The sequence below is a fragment of the Chiloscyllium punctatum genome, chromosome 23 (genome assembly GCF_047496795.1).
Source record: "Chiloscyllium punctatum isolate Juve2018m chromosome 23, sChiPun1.3, whole genome shotgun sequence".
In the NCBI taxonomy this organism is placed as follows: Eukaryota; Metazoa; Chordata; class Chondrichthyes; order Orectolobiformes; family Hemiscylliidae; genus Chiloscyllium; species Chiloscyllium punctatum.
Window position 1 is genome coordinate 84599367 of NC_092761.1, and position 17025 is coordinate 84616391.

General features: G+C 43.8%; 1 protein-coding gene across 1 annotated transcript in view; it reads left to right on the top strand.

Annotated features, from left to right (window-relative positions):
- The window catches only part of bace1 (beta-secretase 1), a 133666-nt gene that overhangs the window by 100562 nt on the left and 16079 nt on the right, over window positions 1-17025 (top strand). Inside the window, exons 7-8 of the mRNA XM_072593338.1 lie at window positions 1382-1531; window positions 8423-8594. Coding sequence (XP_072449439.1) covers window positions 1382-1531; window positions 8423-8594 — 322 coding nt within the window. The remainder of the gene's footprint in view (window positions 1-1381; window positions 1532-8422; window positions 8595-17025) is intronic.

Below are 17025 nucleotides of genomic sequence, written 5' to 3' on the forward strand. Positions count from 1 at the left end.
TTTTCTCTCAGAAGGCTGTGCAATTATGGAATGTAAAAAAATTCATTCATGGGTTGCGAGTGTTGCTGGCTGTCTGTAGTAGCCCTTGAGAAGGTGTTGGTGAGCTGCTTTTTTGAACTGCTGCTGTCCATGTGCTGTACATAGACTCATAATGCCAATAGGGGGGAGATGCTTACGTTCGATGACATTGTTAATAGAGAAGAGCATTCCAAGCATTAAAGTCTCTCTGAAGGAAGGATTTCCTCCCCATCTGTGCTTTAAATGAGAGACCCCGGGGTCTTAGTTTCCTCCATGAGGAGCGCTGGTCTCAAACATCAAATGACTGACATTTACGGAACCTGGGTTTTCAGTCTTGATGGAAGCATCCAGGAAGTGACTTCACAGGAACTGTTTCAGGAGTAGAAACTCACAAAGGCTCCTCCAAACATGCTTTCCAAAGCAGTGACCTCTTCCACCTGGAAGGAGTAGGTTGGCAGATGCATGGAACTGTACAGGTCCCCCTCAAGTCACACACCACCCAGAGTTGGAACAATGTTGCTGTCACTTTGGATAAGTATCTTGGAACTCCCTTTCCAACAGCACTCAGACATTCCCCTTCTCCCCCTTCATGGATTGCAGAATGTGAAGATGGTGGCTCACTACCATCTTCTCAAGGACAGTTGGGGATGGATAACAAATGCTGGCCCAGCCAGCGACAGCCACATCCTGTAAACAAACAAAAATAAGCGACAGTCTTGGACAGTGCTTGTAAGAAAAGACAAAAGAAGTATATGTTAAAGTGGGACTGATTAAGGAAGTTCCTCTTCATACTCAAAGGTGATGGCCTAATGGTATTATGACTGAACTACCAGTCTCAATAATGTTCTGGGGACCTGGGTTCAAATTCTGCCATGGCAGATGTTGGATTTGAATTCAATAGAAATCTGGTTTCCTTACCTGATGTGGCCAACATATGACTCTAGATGCACAGTGATGCAGTTGACTCTTAACTGCTTTCTGAGTAATTATGGATGGGCAATAAATACTGGCCTTGCTAGCAATGCCCTCATACTGTGAATGAATAAAAAACACAGAGCCATGAATATCCACAAGGGTCTCTCCTAAGCATGGAATCAGAGATACTCTACAGTTGGGGCACGATTATAAGTACTTTATAGATATCTTGAGCCAAATAGCTCTTGAGAATTGACCATGGTCAGACTCCCATGTGCCTTAATAACTTAATATATGTAACACACAAATGCATGTTTAAATGATAAATAACACTGTTTCAAAACATGTACAACATCTGCTCTTTATTGAGGGCATCTGGGACAATGAAATATTCATGATCCTCATTGTTACCTTCATGGTTTTTAACTTTTTTTTCCTCTTTTGACAGACAGAGAAATTCCCGGATGGTTTTTGGTTGGGTGAGCAGCTGGTTTGCTGGCAGATTGGCACCACGCCCTGGCACATCTTCCCAACAATATCACTCTACCTCATGGGGGAGGCCACTAATCAATCTTTCCAAATCACTATTCTACCGCAAGTAAGTGCATGCAAGCTGGGTTTACCCCTCTCAATTCTGACATTCAATGGACTTCATTTTTCTCTAATACTGCTGAAAAATGACACATTTTGTTGAAGTCTTTCGTCTTACACTCATCAGGCACTTTTCAAGAATACCAAAGGTGTTTCCCTTAAATTGCTATTCTTGTGAATTGTCCTGAGTGCAAGACACAATACTCAAGTTGTGTACTCTAAACTTACTGTTATCTTAGATAATTTATTCACTTAGGTCAAATTCGGTGCAAGCCAGATAGATCTTCTGTGTGAGAATTTTGGTTGTGAACTCTATGTTTGGGCTAAATTAACAAATTCATTAAAACTAACAACCTAAAGCCCTCTCGTGTAGCCACAAATGGCTGGGGAGGGTTATAAGACCATAAGACATAGGAGTGGAAGTAAGGCCATTTGGCCCGTCGGGTCCACTCTGCCATTTAATTATGGCTGATGGGCATTTCAATACCACTTATCCACATTCTCCCCATAACTTGTAATTCCTTGCAAGATCAAGAATTTATCGATCTCTGCCTTGAACACATTTAATGTCCTGGCCTCCACTGCGTCCTGTGGCAATGAATCCCAGAGGCCCACTATTCTCTGACTGAAGACATATCTCCTCATTTCCATCCTAAATTGATCCCCCTCTAATTCTAAGACTATGCCCATGGGTCCTAGTCTCTTGCCTAACAGAAACAACTTCCTAGCGACCACCCTTTCTAAGCCATGCATTATCTTGTAAGTTTCTACTAGATCTCCACTCAACCTTTTAAACTCTAATGAATACAATTCCAGGATCCTTAGCCATTCATCGTATGCTAGGCCTACCATTCCAGGGATCATCCACGTGAATCTCCGTTGGACACGGTCCAGTGCTAGTTTGTCCTTTCTGAGGTGCCGGGCCCAAAATTGGACACAGTACTCTAAATGGTGCCTAATTAGAGCTTTAAAAGTCTCAGAAGCACATTGCTGCTTTTATATTCCAACCCTCCTGAGATAAATGACAACATTATATTCATTTTCTTAATCATGGACTCAACTTGCAAGTTAACCTTTAGAGAATCCTGGACTATCACTCCCAGATCCCTTTGTACTTTGGCTTTATGGATTTTCTCACCTTTTAGAAAGTAGTCCATGCTTGTATTCTTTTTTCCAAAGTGCAAGACCTCGCATTTGCCCACATTGAATTTCATCAGCCATTTCCTGGACCATTCTCCTAAACCGTCTAAATCTTTCCGTAGCCTCCACACCTCCTCAGTACTACCTGCCTGCCCAACTAACTTCATATCATCGGTGAACTTAGCTAGAATACCCCCAGTCCCTTCATCTAGACCATTGATTTATAAAGTGAATAACTGCGGCCCCAACACTGAACCCTGAGGGACACCACTTGTCACTAGCTGCCATTCTGAAAAAGAACCTTTTATCCCAACTCTCTGCCTTCTCTCAGACAGCCAATCCTCAATCCATGCCAGTAGCTCACCTCGAACACTATGGGCCCTCATCTTACTCAGCAGCCTCCCATGAGGCACCTTATCAAAGGCCTTTTGGAAGTCTAGATAGATAATATCCACTGGGTTTCCCTGGTCTAACCTATTTGTTACCTCTTCAAAGAATTCTAACAGGTTTGTTAGGCACGACCTCCCCTTACTAAGTCCATGCTAACTTGTTGTAATCTGATCCTGCACTTCCAAGATTTAGAAATCTCATCCTTAACAATGGATTCTAGAATTTTACCAACAACCAAGGTGTATAATTTTCCATCTTTTGTCTTGATCCTTTCTTGAACAAGGGGGTTACAACAGCGGTCTTCCAATCATCTGGGACTTTCCCTGACTCCAGTGATTTTTGAAAGATCACAGTCAGTGCCTCTGCTATTCCCTCAGCCACCTCCCTCAGAACTCTACCATGTAGCCCATCGGGGCCAGGAGATTTATCAATTTTTAGATCTTTTAGCTTTTCTGGCACTTTCTTTTTTGTAATAGCTACCATACTCAACTCTGCCCTTTGACTCTCTGCCCTTTGTTGGGATATTACTCATGTCTTCGATTGTGAAGATTGACACAAAGTATTTATTAAGTTCTTCAGCCATTTCTTTATCTCCTAGCACTAGCCTTCCTGCATCAATTTGGAGTGGCCCAATGTCTACTTTTGCCTCTCACTTGTTTCTTATGTATTGAAAGAAACTTCTACTATCATTCCTCATATTACTGACTAGCCTACCTTCATATTTGATCCTCTCCTTATTTCTCTCTTTGTTATCCTTTGTTTGTTTTTGTACTCTTCCCAATTGTCTGATTTCCCAGTGCTCTTGGCCACTTTATAGGCTCTCTCTTTTTCTTTGATACATTTCCTGACTTCCTTTGTCAGCCGTGGCTTTCTAATCGCTTCTCCCTCCCCGGATAATCTTTCTTTTCTTTGGGATGAACCTTTGTCCTGTGTCCTCAATTACACCCAAAAACTCCTACTTTTGTTGCTGTACTGTCTTCCCTGCTAGGCTCTGCTTCCAGTCAATTTTCGTCAGTCCCTCTCTCATGTCCCTGTAATTACCTTTATTTAACTGTAACACCATTACATCCGACGTTGCCTTCTCTCTTTCAAACTGCAGACTGAACTCTCCCATATTATGATCGCTGCTTCCTGTGTTCCCTTACTTTAAGATCTTTTATAAAGTCTGGTTCATTACATGGCATGAAGTCCAGAATAGCCTGCTCCCTTGTGGGCTCCATCACAAGCTGTTCCAAAAAGCCATCCTTTATCCTGTAAGCATTCCATGAATTCCCTTTCTTTGGTTCCACCGGCAATATTATTCACCCAGTCCACCTGCATATTGAAGTCCCCCATGATCACCATGACCTTGCCTTTCTGACATGTCTTCTATCTATTTCCCAGTACACCTTGTGCCCCTGGTCCTGGCCACTGCTGGGAGGTCTGTACATAACTCCCATTATGGTGTTTTTTAGCCTTTGTGGTTCCTCAACTTCACCCACACAGACTCCATATCCTCTGACCTTATGTCATTCAGTGTCATAGATTTAATTTCTTCTTAACTATCAAGGCAACCCCGCTCCCTCTGCCCACCTCCTTGTCTTTTTGATAAATTGTAAATCCTTGGATGTTTAACTGCCAGTCCTGAACCCCCTGTAACCTCGTCTCTGTGATGCCTACCACATCATAATCATTAACGATGACTTGTGCGTTAATTCATCTACTTTGTTATGAATACCATGAGCATTCAGGTAAAGTGCCTTAAAGTTAATTTTCTTATCCTCATGGTTTCCAACATCTCTAGTAATATGTCCTAAGTTATCCTTCCTTTTTGCTTCATTCCTAGTGTGACTTGAACTTTAACCCTGCACACATGCTAACCTGCTGCTTATCTTTCTACTTGACTCCATACTCCCTGTCACTTTCCTTTTACCTTCCCCCGACTCAGATGTTTAAAGTCCTACTGACCACCCTATTTATCCTTTTCGCCAGAACACTGGTTCCAGATCGGTTAAGGTGGAGACCGTCCCAATGGTACAGATCCCTCCGGTTCCGAAACTGATGCCAATGTCCCATGAAATAGAATCCCCCTTTCCCACACCAATGTCTTAGCCACATGTTTACTTCCCTAATTTTCTTATCCCTATGTCAATTAGCACATGGCTCGGGCAGTAATCCGGAGACTATGACCCTCGACGACCTGTTCTTCAATTTCCTTCCTAGTGCTTGATAATCCCCAAACAGGTCCTCCACCCTAGCCTTGCCTATGTTGTTAGTGCCAATGTGGACCATAACAACTGGATCCTCCCCCTCCCACTCCAGTATCCTTTGAAGCCAGTCAGAGATGTCCTGCACCCTGGCAGGCAACACACCATATGGGACTCCTGATCTCGCTCGCATAGGATACTATCTGTCCCCCTAATTGTAGAATCCCCCACAACTACTTGTCTTTTTGCTCCCCCCTCTTGAGTGGCCTCCTGCACCATGGTACCGTGGTCAGCTGGCTCATCCTGTCCACAGTCCTTTTCCTCATCCACACAGGGAGCAAGAATCTCATACCTGTTGGACAAGGTCAAGGGCTGAGGCTCCTCCACTCCTGAACTCAGAGTCCCCCTACCTGCCTCACTTACAGTCAGATTCTGTTATTCCTGATCAGTAACTGAGTTTGAATTACTTAATCTCCCAGGTGTGATTGCCTCCTGAAACAAAGTGTCCAGGTAACTCTCCCCCTCCTGGATGTGCCGCAGTGTTTGAAGCTCAGATTCCAGATCATCAATCTGAGCCAGAGTTCTTCCAGCAACCAACACTTGCTGCAGATGTGGTCACTGCCGTTCACAATGGGATCAGACAGCTCCCACATCATACAGCTACAGCACATCACCTGTCCAGCGATCACTACTTAGTTAATTAATTTATACAAATTTATAAGTTAAATAATTTCTAGTACTTTTCTATGGTCTTATTCAAGCAACCAACTAACAGTAAACTTTTTTATTGATTAAAAGAAATATCAATTGAAGCGCCTTACCTTAGCAACACACGAGAGTCCTTTTTTTGGTTAGAGGGGGAGGGTGGGCAGGTAGTGTCTCAGGATTCAGCCGCTGCCCAAATATATACCTGGCAGCCGTCTGCACCTCGTTGTGGCCTCTCCCTCTACTGCTCCTTTAAAAACGGTTCTCACGCTCTCCCTTCCCAGCAGCCCTCGCTTCTCTCCGCCCTCTCTCCTCACCGCTCTGTAAAAATGGAGGCCCGACTCCCGAGGCAAATCCCTTTTTAAGTGGGAAAACATGCCCTTCCTGGCTGCCCTCGCTTCTCTCCGCCCTCTCTCCTCACTGCGCTGTAAAAATAGAGAGGCGGGGGGGGGGGGCTAGGGGGTAGAAATCTTAGGAGGTAGAGATGGATAGGCTGCTGGAGTTTATTCGAAAATGGGATGTTGTCTTGAGCAGATGCTGAAAGTATATTTTCCCATTCTGAGAGAGAGTAGAACAGAAGAGCACAGAATAAAAATCAGGGGTCACTCACTTAAAACACATTTGAAGAGGATTCTTTTGCCTCAGAGAGTCGTGAGTCTTCAGAACTCTCTTCTCCAGACAGCAGTTGAGGAGGATAATTGAATATTTCTAAGATAGACAAAGGTCGCTTGTTAATTAAGTGATTGAGAAACAGAAAAGGCAGGAGTGTGGAGTTGAAGCTGCATTCAGATCAGCCATTGAATACTACAGTAGACTAGAGGGACTGAATGGCCTACTACTGTTTCTAGTTCTTATGGTCCAAATGAACCATGAATATAGCAAGAATAAAATATTGAGGGGTCAGGAAATTAGAGCAAAAACAGAGAATGCTGGAAAGTCTCATGAGGCTGTTTTGGCAGAGAGTGAAATAGAGTTTTGGGTCACTGGCTCTTTGTTAGTGCTGGAATTATTAACCCAGCCTTCTGTCTACTCCTCTTGCTTATCTTTTGCCTTTCATACTTCAGCCAGTAGTGAGATTTATGAGTGGATCATAGAGAGAACAGGGAAAAAGGCAGAATAAAGGGTGAGGATTGTTTCAGCGTTACTCCCATACGGACGTCCCTTCACTGACTCAGAAAGGAGATTTCACTGCTGCTAGAAACTCAGTGATATCTTGAGCTCAATGTTTCCTTGCTTGCCAAGGATGACAAATTGAGACAATGAATTTTGGCAGGTTATTAAGCAACCACAACAGCTTATATTTATGCCGCATCTTTTAACATAATAAAATGTTCCCGTGCTCATTATAAAACAAAATGACACCAGCTATATAGGGAGATATTATGTCAGGTGACAGTAAGCTTGCTGAGTTGTACATCTTAAATAGAGGAAAACAAGATGAAGAGGCAAAAAGATGTCAGGTATTCCAGAGCTTAGGACCGAGACAATTGAAAGTATGGTCACCACCAATGGTGGAGCGATTGAAATCAGGAATTCCAGAATTGGAAGAGTGCTGATATCTTGAAGGACTGTGGAGTTTGCTGAGATGAATCTGGCTTCCTCACTCAAGTACACCAAGGTCAATTGTCATATTCTCATCATGGAGTTAGGGGCACAGTAGCCCGTTGTATTGCTATGAGACCAGTAATCCAGAGGCCCAGGTTAGATTTCACTGCTCCTTGGATGCTGCCTGAACTGCTGTGCTCTTTCAGCACCACTAATCCAGAATCTGGTTTCCAGCATCTGCAGTCATTGTTTTTACCTCTAATGTGCCACACATCAAATCTTAACACGACAGTTAGATGAGTATAAATGTAATGAACAAAATAATACTAATTAAAAATATAAACACTGAAACTACAAACCTTTATCCCAGTGACAGTAAACATTAAGGTGAGAGGAGAAAGATCTAAAAAGGACACAAGGGGAACGTTTTAGTACAGTGAGTGGAATAAACTGCCAGAGAAAGTGGTAGATGTGGGTTACAACATTTAAAAGCCTTTTGGATAGGTTCATGAAGAGGAAAAGTTTGGAAGGGTACGGGCCTAGTGCAGGCATGTGGAGCTAGTTTAGTTTGGGAACGTGGCTGACATGGACTGGTTGGACTTCAGGGTCAGTTTCCATGCTGTATAACTGTACAGCCACACCACTGACCTTCTGATTGGCTAGTTTCCCTTATTGAGGTTAATAACTGTGTAAACGCCTGAAGAGAAAATAAAATTACAGGCGAAGAAGGAAGGGTCAGAGAGTGAAACTAGCAGAGATGCTCTAGCAGAGAGATAGCATCAACAGGACAGACTGAATAGCCTCCTTCTGTCACTGCCTTATGCTTCTCTCTCCGTTCCCAACATGGGCTGTGAGGGTACTAGGTCTGGGCAATCACAGCCTGGTCACAAGTGTGTGACTGACTTCCGAAGCTCCCTTCCTTTTATTCACAGCAATATCTGCGTCCAGTGGAGGATGTGGCCACTTCTCAGGATGACTGCTATAAGTTTGCCATCTCCCAGTCTACCACAGGAACCGTGATGGGCGCCGTCATCATGGAGGGGTTTTATGTTGTCTTTGACCGTGCTCGCAAACGCATTGGATTTGCAGTTAGCACTTGTCACGGTGAGTGGAGTGTGTCAAAATATCTGTTTAAGCACTTTCGGTTGAAGAAGACAGCTTACTACCCACCTTCGCCAGGGCAACTAGGGTGGGCAATAAATGTGGGCCCAGTGGTGATGCCCACATCCTTTTAGTGAATAAAAAAAAAATGCAAAGGTGACACTCAACAGAATCCTCCTTTTACAGCCCTTCTCCCTTTAGTTCTTGCGATTCCAATCCAGACACCATCTTAAATCATGAGTGTAAATCACTGAATGCTGTCATCCTTTCACCGTTGCAGTCCAGAATGACAGGAGAATGGACCAAAGATCCCTCTCTGCTCCTGTTCCATATTTATAGAAAGATGCAGTTTCCCCCCTCCAACCCTGCACCGTCTCAGGATTCCCCACCCCTGCCACCACGCCCTGGCCTCCCTGTTTCAAAACCTCCCTGCTTCAGCTAAACGAAGATTAGAGAACACTGAATGAACATTAATGTGGACACTGAAAATCTGAAATAGGGTCAAAAGGTGTTGGAAATGCTCAGCTAGTCTGGCAGAGATTCAGTCTTTCAGAACAGCTGTGCAGCAATGGGACACAGGTTTTTGTTTTCTTGGCTGACCCTGATCTCAACAGTACGTGTTGGGAAAAGAAAAACTCAACAGCATCTGTGGGCAGAGCAATAGCGTTAATGTATCAGGTCCCTGAGCTGTTTTTCTCTCTCCACAGATGCAGTCAGAGTTTTGTTTCCCCAGCAGGTACTGTTGAGGTAAGGGTCAGCCAAGAAAAAAATAACCTGTGTCCCACCACTGCACTGCTGTTCTGAAAGATTGCACCTCTGCATAGCCCCTTATGGGCGGCACAGTGGCACAGTGGTTAGCACTGCTGCCTCACAGTGCCAGGGACCCAGATTTGATTCCCACCTCAGGCGACTATCTGTGTGGAGTTTGCACATTCTCCCCGTGTCTGTGTGGGTTTGCTCTGGGTGCTCCGGTTTCCTCCCACAATCCAGAACTGTGCAGGTCAGGTGAATTGGCCGTGCCAAATTGCCCATAGTGTTAGGTGCATTAGTCAGCAGGAAATATAGCGTCTGGGTGGGTTACTTGTCAGAGGGTCAGTATGGACTTGTTGGGCTGAAGGGCCTGTTTCCATACTGTGGGGAATCTAATCTAATCTTTTCATTAAAGTATAATAGATCGCATTTAGGTAAGCTTAACCTTTGTACTAGGTACTGAGCCCTAGCAACAGAACCACACCAAATTGGCTCTAATTCACCACAAGCTGGTAGATTCCCAGGGAAAGACAATCAAGTAGCGATGTGGGGGATGGTAAATTGTCACACAGTCGTCCTCCAATTAAACTCTGGACTGATGCATGTTATTAAGACAAGAGAAGCTTCACTCTGCAATAAAACCTGGACCTGGAATGACAAGATATTGACCTAGGACCATATGCCCAATGCTATCGGCTTTTATCCTGATAAGCACAGAAAAGAGAAGGTAAATTGATACGAAAAGTCTCATTCGAAAATCCAGAAAAGCAAAGTTGCAAAGGAACAAGGAGAACATGAAGATTTAAATTTCAATAAAGGAAGATGACAAAAGCGAAATAGTTTCGTGGCCCCAAGAACGTTGGTAAATGAAATATATCAGATTTTATACTTGCTGTACTAATTCAGTCTTCTTCTTTATTTGATAAGTGATTTAAAGTAAGTTTCCAAGTGGAAGTTGTTAAACAGTTTTAGCACCTACATCATCGCATGTGGTTTTTAATCAGATTATAAATCTCTCCTTACATCCACCCACTCTAGATGCAAGCACGCCTTAATATAAAGAGTTTTATTTCACTGTAATGTTCAGTAGATACAATTGTAGAATGCAATATTAATGTTAATTTTACCTCACATATTCAGCTACTGAATAAGTAAATCATTTAAAAGCAACCTTGGTATTAAAATATCTGGATTTACGGTTTGACTCAAGTTTAGATTTAGATTACTTACAGTGCGGAAACAGGCCCTTCGGCCCAACAAGTCCACACCGACCCGCAACCCACCTGTACCCTTACATTTACCCCTTACCTAACACTACGGGCAATTTAGCATGGCCAATTCACCTGACCAGCACATCTTTGGAGTGTGGGAGGAAACCAGAGCACCCGGAGGAAACCCACGCAGACACGGGGAGAACGTGCAAACTCCACACAGTCAGTCGCCTGAGGCGGGAATTGAACCCGGGTCTCTGGCGCTGTGAGGCAGCAGTGCTAACCACTGTGCCACCGTGCCACCCACAAGTTGTAGCACAGATCATTGTAGATTTTCTTTTTATTGCAGAAAGGAAGGAAGGGGGCTCAGTGAATGTTCCCCAGGGTTTGTAGGCCTCAGAGAACTATGTTGGCATGGTTAATTGGAGACATGGAGGCAAGGCAAGAGGACTAATAATAATAATTGCTTACAAAAAAGAGCATTTGGTTCTGTTTGGGGTGGTAAACTTGGATTAAATACCAACTGGATTACAGTAAGAAAATCACCTGTTTCCATGTAGCCAGTCCTGCAGGAAAGACTGCACATTGTTCGAATAAAAACAGAGCTAAAGAAGAGTCATATCAGACTCAAAATGTTAACTCTGTTTCTCTCTCTCCATAGGTGTTACCAGATCCATTGAATTTCTCCAGCACTTCCTGCTTTTAGTATTTTTTTTCTCCTCTCTCTCTGCACCCCTCCTCACTTTCCATCGTCCCGCTGCCTATCCTTCTCTCTCCACTCTTCTGTTGCTCAATCCCCCCCTCCCTCTGCCTACCCTCTCTCTCACTCCTCTCTCTGCTTATCCTCCATCCTGTGCCTTTTGCCCTCTCTCTAACAATCTGTCCCTCCCCCTCCCTATTGTCCCTCACCATTTCATTTCCCTTGACTGTCATGTGGGGAGAATGAAAGCAAACTCAAGGGCAACATTTGAGGAATTTTCACAAAATATTCCTCAGTCTTTGTGTCCATCATTGTCCTCAGTGAAGAAAGGTAGTTGGGTGGACAGAGCTTTGTAAAAGAAAGGCTGGGTGCACAGTGTAGCTCCACATTGTGAATGTAGTGTGTTTCTGACTGACTGGCCTCTCCCTGCCATAATTTCTGATAACGTGCACACTCTAGCTGTGCTGATCCAAACATATCTCCACTCTCCTTTGCTCACTGTCTCCACTTAATACATCCAAGATATGAAAACGTACAAACTAGGTGCTGGAATAGGCCTTTCAGCCCTTCAAACCTGCTCTATCATTCAATAGAACCATAGCTGATGCTTTGTCTCAATGCCATATTCCCACTTTCTCTCCACAGTTACCTTTAATATCTAAAAATGCACCAAGCTCATTTCTTTAATATACTCAGTGAGCCGGTATCTACAGGCTTCCCATAGAAGTGAATTCTGAAGGTTGACCCCCCCTCTGAGTGAAGCAATGTTTCCTCATTTCAATCCCAAAGAGCCTACCTGATCCCCTGATACTTTATCCCCCAATTCTTGATTCACCACCCAGGGGAAATATCCGCCCTGTATCCAATGTGTCTCCACCTGTTAGAATATTTCACATTTCAATCTAATCCCCTCTCATTCTTCTAATCTCTGATGAGTTCAGGCCCAGTTGAGCTAATCTTTCCTCATATTGCAGTGCTGCCATCCCGAGGATCAGCCTAATAAATCCTCGTTGTGGTTCTGTTCGCCGAGCTGGGAATTTGTCTTGCAAACGTTTCGTCCCCTGTCTAGGTGACATCCTCAGTGCTTGGGACCCTCCTGTGAAGCGTTTCTGTGCTGTTTCCTCCGGCATTTATAGTGGCCTGTCTCTGCCGCTTCCGGTTGTCAGTTCGAGCTGTCCACTGCAGTGGCCGGTATATTGGGTCTCGGTCAATGTGTTTGTTGATAGAGTCTGTGGATGAGTGACCTGGATCCAATATACCGGCCACTACAGCGGACAGCTGGAACTGACAACCGGAAGCGGCAGAGACAGGCCACTATAAATGCCTGAGGAAACAGCACAGAAACGCTTCACAGGAGGCTCCCAAGCACTGAGGATGTCACCTAGACAGGGGACGAAACGTTTGCAAGACAAATTCCCAGCTCGGCGAACAGAACCACAACAACGAGCACCCGAGCTACAAATCTTCTCCCAAACTTTGAACTAATAAATCCTCACTTAGAACGTAGAACATTATAGCGCAGTACAGGGCCTTTGGCCCTCGATGTCAGCGCCAAACTGTGGAACCAGTCTGAAGCCCATCTGTCCTACACTATTCCATTTTCATCCATATGTTTATACAATGACCATTTAAATGGTTAAAGTTGGCAAGTCTACTACTGTTCCACGCCCCGACTACTCTCTGAGTAAGGAAACAACCTCTGGCATTAGATTGGGGAACCAAAACTTCACATAGTATTCCAGGTGCAGTCTCACAAGGTCTTGTATAACTGCAGTTAGACATACCAACATCTGAATTCCAATCCTCTTGAAAATATCTTGCAATTCTCTTTCAGTTCACATCGCTTGATTAAACAATCCCGCAGCGAGTTTGAGCTGATTCAGTTCATGCTCTGGCAGTACTTTTGGTGTAGACTTTCTTTTCACAAGATTGCAATTAGAAATGGAGAACCCAGATAATTTTCCTTTGAACAGTCAATAATCCTGGAGCCTTTTAAATGGACTGTATTTGGATTTCGAAAGGGCGTTTGATCAAGTGAATATAAACTCATTGTGCAGTGGGTAACAACAGTAGCATGGATACGGGGTTGGCTGTCTGAAAGAAAACAGGAAGTATGCACGAATGGGCCTTCATCTGCTGGGCAGGATGTAATGAGGGGAGTCTTGTAAGTGTCTATGGTCAGGCTTCAACTTCTCACAATTTACGTCAATGACTTAAATGAGGGAGCTAAGGCCCAGTAGCTAAATTTGCAGACGACACCAAGATAGGTGGGAAAGTGTGTTGTGAATAAGACATAAGGAAGCTGCTGACGGGGAATCAGATGGAGTGCAATGTGGGAAAATGGGAAGTTGTTCATTTTGGCTTGGAAAATAAAAGAACAGAATATTACTTCTGAATTCCGAGATGCCCAGGGACTTGCATGTGTAGGAATGCAGGTACAGCACATCACAGTGAAGCCTAATTGGATGCTCTCTTTTATTGTGAGAGGAACTGAAAACAAAAGAAAAGATGTAATCAGTGGCAAAGTAGACAATGAAGAAGGTTCTCTAAGATTATAAAGGGATCTTTGTCAAATCAGTAAATGGGCAAAAAAATGGCAGATAGAGTTCAATCTGGAGGTATTCCATTTTGCTACAAAAAACAGGGATAGGACTTATACAATTAATAATAGGGGCCTTGGGTAGTGTTGTGGAGCAGAGGGCTTGACGGGTTCATGTTCACAATTCTTTGACATTTGTATCACATTATTATTAAGCTGTTAAGGGTTCACAAGAGATTTACCAGGACGTTGCTGGATATGGAAGGTTAGAGGTATAAAGAAAGGCTGGATAGACTGGGACTTTTTCACTGGAGCATAGGAGGTTGAGAGCTGATCTTACAGAAGTTGATAAAATAATGAGGGGTATAGATATGGTTAATGATAGTTGTCTTTTCCCCAGAATTCTGGATTTCAAGACTAAGGGGCACATTTTTAAAGTGAGAAGAGAGAGATTTAAAAAAGACATGGGGGCAAATTTTTTTCACAGAGGGTGGTTGTGTGTGGAATAAACTGCCTGAGGAAGTGGTGGATGTGGGCACAATGACAACTTTTGAAAGACATTTAGATAAGTATATGAATAGGAAAGGTTTGGAGGGATATGGGTTGGAGCATGCAGTGGAACTGGTTTCATTTGGGATTATGTTCAGCGTGGACTGGTTGGATGGAAGGGTCTGTTTCTGTGCTGTATGACTCTATGACTCTACATTATTCTCAGTTGTATGGAGAATTGGTGAGACCATCTTTTGAATACCGTGTACAGATTTGGTTTCCTCATTTAAGGAAAGATGTAAAGACATTGGAGGTGGTTTGAAGGAGGTGTACTAGATTGATGCCTGGAATGAGTGGGTTGTTTTATGAGGATGGGCTGGACAGGAGTTTCAAAGAGTGAGGGATAACTTGATTAAAGTTTATAAGAACCTGAAACGTCTTGACAAGATGGATGTGGAATCAATGTTTCCGCTTGGTGCTCAGTCCAGAATCAGGGAGCGTAGTTTAAAAATTAGGGGTCCATCCCTTCAGGACGGATATAAGTCCAGCCCTTAGCGAAGATAAGTGGGAAAACTGAGGACTGGGAAGCTTTTAAAGAACAACAGAGGATTAGTAAGAAGGAAATACGCAGAGAAAAAATGAGGTACGAAGGTAAACTGGCCAAGAATATAAAGGAGGATAGTAAAAGCTTTTTTAGGTATGTCCAAGGCAAAAAAATGGTTAGGACAAAAATTGGGCCCTTGAAGACAGAAACAGGGGAATATATTACTGGGAACAAAGAAATGGCAGAGGAATTAAATGGGTACTTCAGATCTGTGTTCACTGGGGAAGACACAAGCAATCTCCCTGAGGTAACAGTGGCTGAAGGACCTGAACTTAAGGGAATTTATATTTGCCAGGATTTGGTGTTGGAGAGACTGTTAGGTCTGAAGGTTGATAAGTCTCCGGGACCTGATGGCCTGCATCCCAGGGTACTGAAGGAGGTGGCTCGGGAAATCGTGGATGCGCTGGGTGATTATTTTCCAGGGTTCAATAGAATCGGGGTCGGTTCCTGAGGATTGGTGGGCGGCTAATGTTGTGCCACTTTTTAAGAAGGGTGGGCGGGAGAAAGCAGGAAATTATAGACCAGTTAGTCTGACCTCAGTGGTGGGAAAGATGCCGGAGTCTATTATAAAGGATGAAATTACGGTACATCTGGATAATAGTAACAGGATAGGACAGAGTCAGCATGGATTTATGAAGGGGAAATCATGCTTGACTAATCTTCTTGAATTTTTTGAGGATGTAACTCGGAAGATGGACGAGGGAGATCCAGTGGATGTAGTGTACCTGGACTTTCAGAAAGCTTTTGATAAAGTCCCACACAAGAGGTTAGTGAGTAAAATTAGGGCGCACGGTATTGGGGGCAAAGTACTAGATTGGATAAAGAATTGGTTGGCTAATAGGAAACAAAGGGTAGTGATTAACGGCTCCATTTCGGAATGGCAGGCAGTGACCAGTGGGGTACCGCAGGGATCCGTGCTGGGACCGCAGCTTTTTACAATATATGTAAATGATATAGAAGATGGTATCAGCAATAACATTAGCAAATTTGCTGATGATACAAAGCTGGGTGGTAGGGTGAAATGTGATGAGGATGTTAGGAGATTACAGGGTGACCTGAACAAGTTAGGTGAGTGGGCAGATGCATGGCAGACGCAGTTTAATGTGGATAAATGTCTGGTTATCCACCTTGGTGGCAAGAACAGGAAGGCAGATTACTACCTCAATGGTATCAAATTAGGTAAAGGGGCTGTTCAGAGAGATCTGGGTGTTCTTGGACACCAGTCAATGAAGGCAAGCATGCAGGTACAGCAGGTCGTGAAGAAGGCCAATAGCATGCTGGCCTTCATAACAAGAGGAATTGAGTATAGAAGCAAAGAGGTGCTTCTGCAGCTGTACAGGGCCCTGGTGAGACCACACCTGGAGTACTGTGTACAGTTCTGGTCTCCAAATTTGAGGAAAGACATTCTGGCTATTGAGGGAGTGCAGCATAGGTTCACGAGGTCAATTCCTGGAATGGCAGGATTGCCTTACACAGAAAGACTGAAGCGACTGGGCTTGTATACCCTTGAGTTTAGAAGACTGAGAGGGGATCTGATTGAAACGTATAGGATTATGAAAGGATTGGACACTCTGGCAGGAGGAAACATATTTCCGCTGATGGGGGAGTGCCGAACCAGAGGACACAACTTAAAAATGCGGGGTAGACCATTTAGGACAGAGATGAGGAGAAACTACTTCACCCAGAGAGTGGTGGCTGTGTGGAATGCTCTGCCCCAGAGGGCAGTGGAGGCCCAGTCTCTGGATTCATTTAAGAAAGAATTGGATAGAGCTCTTAAAGATAGTGGAGTCAAGGGTTATGGAGATAAGACAGGAATAGGATACTGATTGGGAATGATCAGCCATGATCATATTGAATGGCAGTGCAGGCTCGAAGGGCTGAATGGCCTACTCCTGCATCTATTGTCTATTGTCTATATGAGGAGAATTGTTTACTCTGAGTGTTGTGCAACTTTGAAGAGAGCGAACGTGGATTCATTGGATATTTTTGAAGGCAGAAGTTGATAGCTTGTTGTTAGGCAGAACAATCAAGAATTATCAAGGGTGGATGGGAAAAAAGAAATTCAAAACACTGACAGATCAAACATGATCTTATTGAATGGTGAAACAGAATCAGAGAACCTAATGGTATATTTCTGCTTC